The sequence below is a fragment of the Leucoraja erinacea genome, chromosome 14, assembly GCF_028641065.1.
Source record: "Leucoraja erinacea ecotype New England chromosome 14, Leri_hhj_1, whole genome shotgun sequence".
Lineage (NCBI taxonomy): Eukaryota > Metazoa > Chordata > Chondrichthyes > Rajiformes > Rajidae > Leucoraja > Leucoraja erinaceus.
The window spans coordinates 3295632-3309749 of record NC_073390.1 but is presented as its reverse complement, the minus strand read 5'-3'; the positions used below and the strand labels follow the sequence as shown (position 1 = coordinate 3309749).

At 39.1% G+C, this 14118-nt stretch overlaps 1 protein-coding gene across 2 annotated transcripts in view; it reads right to left on the bottom strand.

Annotated features, from left to right (window-relative positions):
- Window positions 1-1521: 1521 nt before the first annotated feature.
- Window positions 1522-14118, bottom strand: part of dcun1d1 (DCN1, defective in cullin neddylation 1, domain containing 1 (S. cerevisiae)) — a 68533-nt gene continuing 55936 nt past the window's right edge. Inside the window, exons 4-7 of one of the 2 annotated variants that reach the window (XM_055645387.1) lie at window positions 12931-13061; window positions 7504-7586; window positions 3563-3659; window positions 1522-2754 (exon numbers count right to left, since the gene is read on the bottom strand). In XM_055645387.1, coding sequence (XP_055501362.1) covers window positions 2675-2754; window positions 3563-3659; window positions 7504-7586; window positions 12931-13061 — 391 coding nt within the window. In that variant the 3' untranslated portion in view covers window positions 1522-2674. Of the gene's footprint in view, window positions 2755-3562; window positions 3660-7503; window positions 7587-11619; window positions 11760-12930; window positions 13062-14118 lie in introns of those variants that run through there. The other variant, XR_008724521.1, reaches the window with a different exon arrangement.

Below are 14118 nucleotides of genomic sequence, written 5' to 3'. Positions count from 1 at the left end.
CTTATTTTATGTAAATCAATTATATCAGTAAACTGAATTTCTCTAAAACCGGTGCATGCTAAAAGCAGGCAAGTAGACTCCAATGGTGAGTAAGGAATCAAATCTACTACTTTAAATAGTGATTTATTTTTAATATCTTGATTTAAAAGACTATATTGGCATTAGAAGTACCTAAATTCGAGCCATAACCAAAAAAAAAAAATCAATGCTTAACATTCAAAATGTACATTGTTTTTACAACCTCCTTTTAACTGCTTAGCCATTTTATGAATCATCTGATCTCATGTGCAAATGACAGTGGAGTTCTAACTCACTCCATAGTTTATACAGTACTCAAGTACATCATGTTTGCACAATATAAACAGCAAATTAGAGAAACCTGCACAACAAATCTGCATTTTCAATATTTCATGTACATATTTTGATACGGGTTGGTTCCATCGGTGTACTTAGTGTCACTACAATAAAAACAGTAGAACTGCACTTTAAAATGTACCATGCAACTTCAAAAGAAAATTATTGAAATTATAATTTCCAAATTAAAATGAAATGGAGTTTCTAAAGTGACCAGCTTTCAATAATCATTTACATGCCATTGCATTATGGTTCAGTGAAAGAAAAGTAAATTGGTTTTTGAAAGTACGAGTCTCTGGTCAAAGTAATGTTAAAGAAACAGTTGTTTCAAAACACATCCCCAGAGATCTACTAAATGGACCAAAGTTTAACATACTGTTCAAATAAAAACTGCATGTAGGCATTCTAGGATTTGAGTCAAAATGGACAACAACAAAATCCCACCATTTAAGCCCGTTTAGTCATCAAAACCGATAGATAAATCTAACTTGGGTTAATAAAATGTTGACGTCAAACACTTAATTGGGAAGGCAACATATTTGCATTGATTGTAATGTCATAAATGAAAGAAAGCCATGTAATATGAGGTATGTGAAAACAGAATTTAAATCAACTGCATCAGATGGCAGTTTAACATCAGAAAACCTATAAGTTAAAGTTAATTAAATAAATTTATAACTCTATTGAATTTGGCATAGGACATGTTTCTTTTCCTTTAAAGGCCCTATTATGAAATTCTGATTTAAATATTGTGATAACATCTGCAGCTTGAAGCTTTTACCCGAATAATGTAACCAGAGCCATTTACGAAAACCAAATTTTGATAACTACACAAATGGTCAATCCATATTTCAACCACGTGTGAAAAAAATAATAAAAAGGCTCATCTTAGACCTGCATTGAATGTAGAAATTAGTTTTCCTTCATGATCCTCTATTTTACGGCTTAGTCACGTGCAAGGAGGAAACAATTGTCCTGGTAACCTGTGAACTTAAGGAAACTACCAGTAAAACAAGCTTAGCATGCAAGCATCAAAACCCATCTCACACAACTGATTTTAAATTCGCCTCTCTCCTTTTCTGAATAGTTGTCAAGTTAAATTGAACATGTTAAAAAATAATTTTGCATTTATATGAAATGAGCTGGGATGCGGGTTCAAAACAGGTGTAAAATAATTGCCTTTAATACATTCTTTAAAGTATAGATCATTTTCAACTTGACTTTAAAAAAGTAAATGGCTCCAAACACCAACCAAAAGACGGAGGTATTTCTAGTCGCTTTTTTCCATTAATTTTATTGAATATAAAAAATAAGGTCAACCAGTCTTTTCCTTTAGACATTGTAATGGCCTGCCCGAGCTGGAAAAAGCAGAGCAATTTTAGTTTTCCTCAGTCAACAGCTTAGTCTTTTAATCATAACCTAATTCAGCATTCTTAGTTTGAGCATTTTGCAGCAGGAAAGGAAACTGGAAATACCTTTCAGGGCACTGTACAGGGCAAACATCTGAAGGCAAGATTCAAGATTGAAAATCCAGTATCAGAATGGTAACAAGATGTTTCTTGGATTAAAGGTTTTGCAATGTGTCAAATGGAAGCGGAAGGGAAGCAGGGAAAGGGGGATGGAAGAGTAACTTTTTGATAAAAATAAAGAAAAACAAACAGCAATTACCACAGATCTCAGTTGTACAAGTGCACCATTCTAAAGCCATGTTCTTTATGGAGCAGGACCCAATTTGGTGCATAGGCATAGTAATGATCCAGTCTTCATAGAAAAATAAGACTTTATGACACGTATTCTGTCATAGAACACAAAATGGCTAAAAGATTAGCTAAAGCAAGTTTCTGTGATGGTCTAACTGCCTGTTTACATAATTTAAAAAGTACTAAGATCGAATCGATTCCATTTGAAATATAGATTTCCTGTGTCCAAGAATGCTGTTCAGCTCCAAGTGAAGGCAGCAATGTGCTTGATGTCAAATAGCACAATTAAATGATCCTTTCAGAAAAGTCCTCCAAACGGATAAAAGATGAACGGTACAGGATCCCAAAGAGTATACAGACGGAACTCACACTCAGTGTTGATGAATTTACATAGAGGTCCTGACTAAGACAGAAGCCCAAACCACCATTAAATGAATACGATAAGATTGAAGAAAAGTCCTTTTTGGTGTTAACAACCCTCCAGCTAGGATGAAAGGATTGATCTTCACTTCAATCCGTTGATCTGCATTTTATTAACTAATTGTGAAATGACTGTGCATTATTTGCTGTATTTTTCATTCTGTACACATCATGTACATTCTGCAACAAGGTTCCCAATGCTACACAGTTGTACTTCTGGTCCCAGTGATTTGTGGTCGTGCAAATTCCACAAAGTCATCAATAAGCACTGGCCATGCTCCTGAAACACATCAAATAAATTGTATGTAATTATTTTGTATCCTTTGAAATAACCTTTTTTTAAACTTAATTTAATATTGCTACTTAACAGAAACATCTACCGAAACACATATTCTAAGTATAATGATTTGTGCATTGATCAGGAGATAGGAGAATGCATCGCGAAAGTGGTTGTTTAACCAGTCTTTAAAAAAAACACTCTCAATCAGATTCTGTACAAGTTAAATTCAGGGTACAACTCAACGCATTGCGCCCCAGTTAAGTAGCCCTCCATCACTGCATAAAACACCAGTCTTGTTTTCCCAAATTACTTCCCATCTCAAGATAAATGCAGGTCACTTTCAGGTGGCTCTGTTCAAAATTTGGTCGGAAAATATTCAGATACACCAGATTGGTTTCTGTTAAATGGAAGAGCAACAATGCCATTGAATCCAGTATGGCCTTGAAGGATTAAGACATACAGAAAATGGATACAGCCAACGTAATGTAAAATAATTCATTCATATGATGCAATTCTAAAATTTGGCAACTTTATCAATAACATAAATGAAATTCAGCTTAAATATGTGTCGTACAATTTGCTTGAACATCTATCCATGATATTTAAATTCTGAGAATTAGTCTTAATATGGGAAATGTTCTCTCAAGCAAATCAGTGCAGAAATCACAAGCCATGAAAATAATTATTACTGGATTTAGTATCCCAAAACCAGCCCCCCCCCCACATGCGTTGTAAGCACAAAGTTCAAAACATCTATAAGAAATGCCACGTGTGTTCTTTCCCCCCCCCCCCCCCCATATTGGCATACCTTCTTCATCATAATTGGACATGTCATCAGCTATCATACAGCTGAAGTCTAACAGAAGGTTCCAAGTGTCTTTAGGTATTGACCTTTTATGATGTTCCTGCAGGCAAATAAAACATGTTTTAAGATATAAGAAAATCACAGTGACAATGGAATAGCAAACACCATCAGCTTAAAAGTACAAAAGTAAAATTGTCTGCAATTTATTAAACCAATGCAATCCAAATATCTGAAAATAAATAATAAAAATATGGAGGTCTTATAAATCCACCCAAAGTAGATGGGTGCTTGGTGGTCAATGGGATACAATAAGAAAGAGGGCTTTCATTGTAGAATTTTATGTGAGAGAGCTATCACCCATTATTCAATCCAAAATCCAAAGATCCACAATCACACATCTTAATTAAAATGTAAAATTCATAGTGACATTTAAAGCAGGCTATATTTGATTTTGAAGTTATCTGCAATGTATGATTCTATCCAAAAAGTGTATTTAAAAAGGTTAATTTAATGAAAATAAACCAGGCAGCAATCACTAACTGGAATAAACAGTCCCCAGAGATATCTAGATATCTCCATGGTGGGAAGCCACCTTTTCCAACACCTGCTGCTGACAGACGACTTCAAGAGATCCCTGAACTCAGTCAAGAAATCAGGAGGCTATTTGTAATTGAAGTCTGGAATATCATATAACAGTAGCTGAAGTAAACGACGATTAAAGATCAGTTTAAATCCATTTAAAAATAAGTACAAAAATTTAACTATTAGCACCAGATTGCTTCAGTGGTTAATGCACCATTAACAGTCACTTAAATTTCCTTTAAGCGCATGGCTTTCCTGACATTAGTGTATTTAAACTGTGAATTTGCTTCAATGAATTTAGTTTGATTGTGCCAAGGAAACTCCACACAAGACAATCTGTAAAGATGTACTAAATCAATGACAGAATCTCAGAACTTTGTAGCTGTGAAACGTTGCCGGTGGAAATCCCAAGACTGGTAGAATAATGCATCAGGGACATGGAGAAAATGCAGTGAACAGTGTTTTTCTGTTCCAAAATGCAGACCACCATTTCTGTGACTGCAAATATGATAGATACGTGTAAAGTTTCTCCATTTGCTAACCATTAGATCAGTGATGTACATTTCTCAAAATGTTTGCTTAAAAACAGAATCATAATCGCATTGCAGGACCCAACCTCCACCAGGAAATCAGAACTTAAACAGAATTTAATTTATGGTCCGGTCATGAACAAGTCAAACTGCTTATACTAGAAGCTAGACACAAAATGCTGGAGTAACTCTGCAGGACAGGCAGCATCTCTGGAGAGAAGGAACGGGTGACATTCTATAATAAGATTTGAATCGATAAAATGAGGCATAAATAACTGGACAGCTCTTGAAAGGGAAACTAGTGCCGTGCACAAAGACAGTGTAATTCAACTTAATGTCAAGCAATTTTCTATTTAATTGATGTGAAGATATGGTAGTTGCATCAGAGGACAGAATAATTGTAAAAATCTATACCCCCGAGAACAAACGGGTAAAAAATAAATTGAATAAAACTGGCCTTACATGATGACATGCAATTTTCATTAAATGCAAGATATAAAGGAACTGCAACAGGATGGATATAGATGTGTTTAAGAATGCTAGCATTAATATCAAAATTGATTGTGATGAATTTATAAATATTTGAGGAAGTTAAAAGTATTTTAATTCAAATAAGGCGAAAAATTCCACATGTAGTTCCTTCCTGCACATCCAAAAAACAAAAAACGTACCATCAGGTCCAGTGCGTACAAAGCAACTGCAGATGCTGGTTTACTCTGAAGATGGACACAAAATGCTGGAGTAACTCAGCAGGACAGGCAGCATCTCTGGAGAGAAGGAGTGGGTGACGTTTCAGGTAGAGACCCTTCATCAGACTAAGGAACAAAATGTGTAGGAAAGAACTGCAGATGCTGGCTTACACTGAAGATAGACACAAAATTCTGGAGTAACTCAGCAGGTTAGGAAGCATCTCTGGAGAAAAGAAATAGGTGACGTTTTGGGTCAAGACCCTTCTTCAGTGTCTACTGGACGATGGGTAGGCAGGGCTTAAGAAATCGGGCTAAGAAATCATAAACAGTGATATCACTTTGGAAAAAGAACAATTGTAAGGAGAAAAGCACAGCAATTTCAAAGCACCAATATCCAAAGGAAATTCATGAGCAAAGGGTGAGGATAGGCAATATTCGATTTGCACAGGGCAAATTTAGGACATTGTGGCACCTTCTTGTGGCCGAGCCACTTTGGCCTCGAATCTTCGTTCGTCAAGTTTGAGCTCTCGCGTGAACTGGCGTGATCTGGGCCGACCAATCAACGTCGATCTGGGTGGTCAGGTGACGGGGTGCAGCAGATGACGGAGCTAGGCTTCACTTGGCAGTCAACGCTTCTGTACTAATATTAAACTGAGTATTTAAATATTAAATGAGTGTTTATACTTCCAAAGTTATCCACATAGAAAATAGAACAAAGAACTGCAGATGCTGGTTTACACAAAATGACAGAGTGCTGGAATAACTCAAGTAAAATCTCCAGAGAATGTGAATACATGATGTTTCAGGTCGGGGTCCCTTCATCCGCCCGATCCGCTCAGTTACTCCAGCACTTTATATCCTTTTAATAATAATAAATTTTATTTATTGGGCGCCTTTCAGACATCTCAAGGACACCTTACATCGGTTAACAGGAAATATAAACATATAATCGGAATAAAATAAATAATAAAGACATCACAGAAACACAAATTAAAAACAGAATTCAGTCCAAAAACAAAAATCAAAAACATAATCTGAAGAGAGAGCAGCAGCAGCTAAAGCGCGCCAGCGTCCACTCTCCCTTCACGGCAGCCATCTTGGACAAAGACTAACAGGATTACTTTACAGACAAAAATTCATCCCCCCACAATGGATACCACTGTGGGGGAAGGCACAATGTCCAGTCCCTATCCCAAGTTCACCCCAAAGTCAGGCCTATTGAGGCCACCGCAATTGCCTCTACGGAGGCCCGATGTTCCTGGCCGTTCTCACCGGGTGGTCTTGCCCCGGCGTCGGGAGAGTCCTCTCAGCGGCTGGGCCACCTGGAACGGCCGCTATCTAGCTGGAGACCGCGGCTTCCGAAGCCGACAAGGCCGCGCCGGTTTGGAGCTCCCAGGCTCCCGATGTTGAAAACGGCGCCGCCCACTCCGCTCCGCAGACCCGCAGCCCGGAGGTGTTGAACACGGCGGTCTCAGCTCACCAGAGCTCCAGCGCGTCGATCCAGCGCGGCGACCCAGGCAAGGCATCGCCCGCTCCGCTCCACGATTGCGCTCCAGTGCTGTGCCGCCACCGAGGCCGAGGTGCTGGGCGGTCCCCGCGTGGAAGCGGCGCTCCAAGCCCGTTGGTAGGCCTCGAGGACGGGTCGATGGGCAGCCCGGAGAAAAAGCTGCCTCACCGACCAGGTAGGGACCTAGAAATAAAATTAACCCCTACCCCCCACATTAAAAAGTCCATATCTCCTACGGACAAAAAACAGGACTCACTAAAAACTTTAAAACAAGCGAATTAAAACGGACGGCTGCTCACAAGCAGCCAGTCCCCAAGATGGCTCCTCCTCCTTTTAGGACATAGAATAGCCTATTGGTGAAAACAGAATCTATAAATGCTTTCGAAGGGAAGTGAATGAATATTTAAAAAAGGAAGAATTTTACCACATAGCACAAGGCAATTGTCACGGGTAGAAAGCTCTTCGACAGGCAAGAAAAATATTAATGAGCCAAATGGCCTCTGGTATCTTGATTGTAGACTGGTGGTTGGTTGCATTCACTACATTTAACTTCTTTAGTGTTTGCCCATAATAAAAAGTAACTTTCAAAAACAAACAAATCAGAACCAGGTTGGAAGCATCAATTCTTATACTTACCAATAAAAATTTATTCCATAGATCTAAGAATTTGAATCGCCCAGCAAGTACTAAATTCCAGTAAGCAATTGCCATTTCTAAATCTGGAAAATAAAATATTAAGTATATCTTCAGTAGTTACTGGAAAAATGTAAATACTCAGTGAAAATTGAAAGTAATACAATCTTGTAGCATTTTTTTTTAGGTTTTCCTCCACTTTAGTATGTTTGTTGTACTTATCGTTTAACCAGAGATGATTAAAACTATCTGCAACAGTCTAGTCTCAACATCTGATCAGCTGAAAATCCCTGCAGAAACATTAGTAAGTTTAAAACTAATTAAGGTGGTGAACTCCCAACAGGTGTTTTTTAACACTATACAGGTGCACAACCTTTTATCCGAAGTTCCAAATAACGAAAACCTCCGAATAGCGGACATTTTTTTGGTCCTTGAAGACGTTCACCGAGGGCGGCCCGCAGAGGTGACAGTGGAACCTCCGGTCGGTCCTCGAAGAAATGGGAACTAAATCCCCATTCATAAAAGAGAAGGTGAGGGTATATTGCGCGGGAGGGTTAATAATTGACAATCTGCGTCTGCCTGCCCGCTGAGTTAAAAAGTTCCCACGGTAGACACGATACGTAGTGTATCGTGAGTCTTGCGTGGGAACTTTTTAAACTCAGCGGGCAGGCAGCAGCAGATTGTCGCTCCCTTCAGTTTCACCCCACCTACAACCCTCTGCTTCCCGGCCATGTGTGTGACCCCTTCCCTCCACTCTCCAGCTCCCCGCCCATTGCACCGGCGAGGGGGCTTTGCACTGTCTTCACGTCGGCGATGCCAGCAGGTCAGTGCAAGTCACCGGAGACGTCAGGACCAACGGGACACCGACCCCCAGGCCCACTGCAAGCACGGAGATCCCAGAGACCACAGCCAGCAGCAGCCCAGCCCCGTTCCAACTCCAGAGGAACACGAAGCTGAAGGTGTGCAAGATACGTCTTGGTCTTGGGGTTGCGGATGCGGCGGCGCAGCTCGGGCTGTGACGTCTCCGGCCACCCCCCTGTACAGGAGCTGAGACTGGGAACTGTGGGGTTGTTTGCAGTTGCAAGGGCGGTACAGTTCCCAGTCTCAGCTCCAGTCCAGGGGGGGTGACCGGAGACGTCAGGACTAAGGGACACCGACTGCAAGCATGGAGATCCCAGAGACTCACAGCCAGCAGCAACTCTAGCCCAGCCCCGCTCCAACTCCAGAGGAACCCGGGTTGCGGATGAGGGGGCGTAGCTCGGGCTGTGGGCGAACTGCCACTTGTCGCTGTAGCGGCGCATCGGGGAGCGGGTTCCTGTTGGTCCTGACGTCTCCGGCCACCCCCCTGGACAGGAGCTGAGAGATGTCAGGACCACCAGAAGCCGCTCCCCGATGGGCCGCTACGGCGACTTGGCAGTTCGCCCACAGCCCGAGCTGCGCCCCCTCATCGGGACACCGACCCCCAGGCCCACTGCAAGCACGGAGATCCCAGATCAGCAACTCCAGCCCAGCCCCGCTCCAACTCCAGAGGAACACGCAGAAGCTGATGGTGTGCAAGGTACGTCTTGTTCTTGGGGTGGCGCAGCTCGGGCTGTGGGCGAACTGCCACTTGTCGCCGTAGCGGCCCATCGGGGAGCGGATTCCTCTGGAGTTGGAGGGACAGGGAGACACAGCGGCCTTTGAGAATGGTGGGCAATCACTTCCAAAGTTCTGCCCACACAGTCAGTACACCTCTCCTACACTTGTCTCCCGCACTAAGATCATCTCGCAGAGAATGATCCCAGCCTAACCCTCCCTATTCTCTCCTATTCTGCAAGAAAAAAATACATTGAAGACTCAAACTCGCGATCGAGTAACTGCCGGGATCTAGGCGCAAACTCGCGATCTTGCGGATACGAGCCGAGCACTCTACCACTGAGCCAGCCGTTAAAATCTACGCTAAAAATCTTCCATTCCGAAAGCCGAAAAATTCTGAATTACGAAAAGTGTCTGGTCCCAAGGCTTTCGGATAAAAGGTTGTGCACCTGTAGTTGGTAAACCCATATATCTGGAAAAAAACTGTACGCAACTTAATGCTCCATTGATCTCAAATAAGGGGAGATGTTTTATTTAATGTTTTGCTTCAGTTAAAACTAAAATAATTCTGTATAGTTAACACTTTAATGGCTACACCACCCAAACCAAGCAGACATAGTTGAGTGAATATATACGAGCCAAGTTTCAAACTACGTCAAATGTAAATGTCAAAAAATAATACATTAACAATTAAACTGTACATTAGCAGGAAGAGGGAAAACAGTTTCAATAATAGTAAATGCAGAGACTTTCGATGCAATGTGTACTTGAAAATTCAATTTGTACAATCTCACTATTATGTGTTGCTTCATTAACAATTAAGAGAACCAATTTTGTTTTCCAAGTCATAACTGTACACCTGTATATGCATAATTATTTGATATGGAGGGACCTCAGTACAAGTGCGTTTTCAATCTTTTTCACTAATTGGTGGCTTCAAGCATTGACAGATCATTTAAATGCAGGCACTTACAATTTATAAATTCTGCTAACATATCTACAACGTATCTAAATCTTAAACTTAATAGGACATTTCAGGTAATCATTTTTATTATTTGTGTCCTCAGCACCAAATTGCAAATTGTTTTGCACTGAACCATTATGTACCCAGTCTAACTTAATTCTTCAATCATTTAAAAAAATTAGATTACCTGCACACTTTTCTGAAATATTGCAAGTTACCATGAATCAATTAGTTAACTAAAACTTTAACCATGTCATCAAACTTTGGTAACAATAGGAAATACACCTTAATATTAATTTAGATCTTGGGCTTCATGTAATGTACAGAATATTCAGTCCTTCATAAAATGCCAGCCACATTAAGTAAAATGTTTTGTATCTCCAAGGATAGATTTATATTTCCGTTTAAAATCATTGGAACCCCATCCAAATTTGGACAATGAAATTCCACAATTTACAAAAATTGAGGAAAGAATAACCTAATAATTTACTTTAGCCACCTAGGAGGAGATTATGAAAGCACCATGAAAACATCTGCAGCTACTGTCCTACCCTTTTACTCAAAGGACACCTTCTCCCATGCCGTTTTAGCCCAGTTGGATATAATAAAAAAATGATTGCATTCTATCAGTCTGGATGCATCAGAATATTAACATAGTACATTAGAGGTGGGTTTACAAAATTATGTTACATAACCACTAGTATCATTGCTAATGTTAACTGATGCTGGTTATAGAAGCATGTGATTTTTCTGTGAAAATGATGGAGCATTTCAATTATGGAAACACCAGCCTCGAGATTCTACGGTGAAATTAAATTTCTTAAGTTCTACTGCTGGTCAACTTTTCATCGAGGTAAACAAAGACATACGCTACATTCAACACCCCAACAGAACAAAATTTGGGCATTGGTATATCAATCATCTAACTATACAATCAAAATATGACTATTTTGTGCTTCCGAAGTTATGTTCAGAATTTGAAATTAAAAGCAAGTTCAAGCCAACAAAATACTTAACACAGAGCATGGTAAATTGTGGTGTCAAAGCATGTTGTTTTGGCAACCATCGAATGATGTTTTCTGGTCCTATATAAACCAATCAATTCCTAATGTCATGTATCAAGGACCTTTCACAAATTCGGACTACAACATTTCAACTTTCCAATTGGTGTCTCAAAAGAAATTTTTGATTTTATAAATCCAGAAATGATTTAAAAAATGGACCCTTAAAGAAATCTTTGATGAATGATATGCAGACATTTAATAATACATTGGCATATGGCAACTTCCAATGCTAATTGTGCAACTGATGGAAGAATCAATGCATAAATCAAATCTAAAGACCTTTGCAATGCACCTATACTCATCTGAACAATTCTGGCACAAACAATCTCAACAAATTTCTAACCGGCCTTTTCTCCTTATCCAACATTTTCTCTTCCCTCTCAATTTTGTATGCAAAGATGATAAGGATTAGAATAAAAATCTGCAATTAATTTAATGTCACATGGCAATTCTGTAGAGCCATGAATTATAATCACTATTTTCAAACATTTGCTAAAGTTAAGCTATGATTTATACCTTTGAAAAATTAGTTCTGCCCCTCTTGAATTCTGCTGCATGTGAAGGTCCTGCAGGTCTGCCTCCACACTCCTCCCTATTCCTCGTTATCTGGCAGCCTAGGTCTTGTTCCCAAGCTTCCTTTAGATTTTCTGTGTTGTCTGCAGACATGGAGATAAATAGGGCGCAGATATATTTGGGGAGGCTTTGCAGAGTGCGGGCAATTAGTTCAGATGGGTCGATTTGCACTGCCGTTGAGTATCACATGACAACAGAAGTCGTGAAATAGCTGAATAAGATATTGGAATATCACATTTGTGCTGTCTATTTCCAAACGTGCCTTATGACACTTTCTGCATTGACTCCGTTACTAGTTCTGTGTGCTTACCATTATGTCAGCATGGATAAAGGATAAAATGGTACTTCATTAAAATTGCTGTTGAAGTCACTCAAGGTATTTACAGTTTTTTGACAGCCTTCTTTTAGAAACCAGAAGTGAGTTCACCAGGGATTTCTATCCTAATCAATTTAAAAGAAAGGTCATCTTCTAATTGTGTGTCCAAGACTAAGATCTGTATATTACTTGCGGCCTGCCAAACTGCTGTAATACTCAGTTAAGCAGTACCCGGTATTTCAATGTTAATGCATATTTTTCAAGAACTATTTCAAAGAACAAAGTCCTGCATAAAGATGTTTGGGGGGGTGGGGGGAGCAGAAATGGGTTGTCGCAATGATCTGTAAATATATTAATCCATGCTGCTTTAAACTTTGATCTTTACTCCTTAAAATGTACTGTAATCTTTGTAAAATTACATTAAAAATCACATCTAAAGTGGCAACTAAACTGTTGTCAGTGTTTTGGAGAAATTTAAGCTTACATACAAGCATACTTTACTTGTTCTACCATAGAACAAAATACCACAAAATTTGATTTTTTGAATAACCGCTTAACCAAATTGTAAATCGTGCCCCAGCCATTGGAAGAAACACAAATGAATCAGTAACCTGTCTCAATTTACTTTCTGATACTGCTATATGTCGGGTAATCATAATTACCAAAACACTGGAACTAATTTATGTGATTGCCACATATAATCACGAGTGGTTAGGTCCCAGTACATGTCATGTTAGTATCATGTTCCTGGTCATGGTTATCAAGCAGGATCTGCTTAAATACAATATGTGAATGAATTTTGCGATTCCAACATTGCATCAGGAATTCTGTATTCTTTTGCACCGCACTACATTTTTTCTTTGCATTCTATCCCCAAAAAGGCTGCATTATTGAGAGTATTTTTTGGAAGGTCAGCAGTTCTTTTAGATTGCACTTACCTAAGCCCTTCTGGCCTGGGTTCTTTGCAAAGTTGAACGTGAACTGGTAAAAATCCTTGAACTTTGCTTGATCTTTTAATTCTAATTCCAATTTAGGCAGCAGAATCTTCAGTTTTTCTATGCTGTCACACCTTAATCAATAAGAGAAACTTCTCTTCAACATAATATATCATAACATTCAATGTCCTCCTTTCTCACTATCATGTTAAAATTCTTCCATTCACGCTTCAACACAGAAAATTAATATCTTCAATACGCTACGATAAAGACCTAATTGAAAATATACTTTTAATTCGTTAATGTAACATGAAAAAAAAACTCAAGAACTGTCTAAACATTTAGGCTTTTCATGTGTTAAAAGAATAAACAGCACCACTTATCCAAAATGTCACCATATTTGGGTGAAAGACGCAAACAATTCAAATTTAAATTCAAATTCTAGAATAATGCAAGATCCCAGGAACCCTTGTTCAGTCCACCTTAAAATTCCAATTGAATTATAGATTTCCCTTAGATACACACAAAAAGCTGGAGTAACTCAGCAGGACAGGCAGCATCACTGGAGGAAAGGAATGGGTGACGTTTCGGGTCAAGACCCTTTTGATTTTGTTTCTTGAAGTGACCACGAGGTTTAAATTTAAGCAATTTAAATTCCTTTCACCATTAAAGACAAAAAAGAAGCAGAGAGAGAAAAGACAACAGATAAAAGGGAAAGCAAAATGCTACTCTGTTCTTTATCCTTAATTTGAAATGGTGCCCGATGTATCTGTTATATATGCAGGCTTTAATAAACAAATCTAGCATTTATCTTGAATATAGTCAGATATCTACAAATATTAGTTAATGATCTATCACCTGGATCAAAATCCATATTTTTGATCAATCAATCAAAATTGTCTGCAAAACAATCTGAAGATCACATTTGGACCATACTTGCTTTTCCTGGCAGGTAATTCACTTGATAAATTCTACAATACAGAAGTGAAGAACATAAACTGGTAAAATAGAAGATTTTGCAACATCTCAAACCTGCTCAACAATTCAATACAATCATGCCAGCATCTCAGTCCTAAATGGCCATGCTTTTATTCTGAGACTAGGTCTTTTTGTTTTAGATTTTCCAGGAAGAGGGGAGAGCCATTCACCCTCTACTCTGCCATACATCTCAAGAATTTTGCACATCTTAAT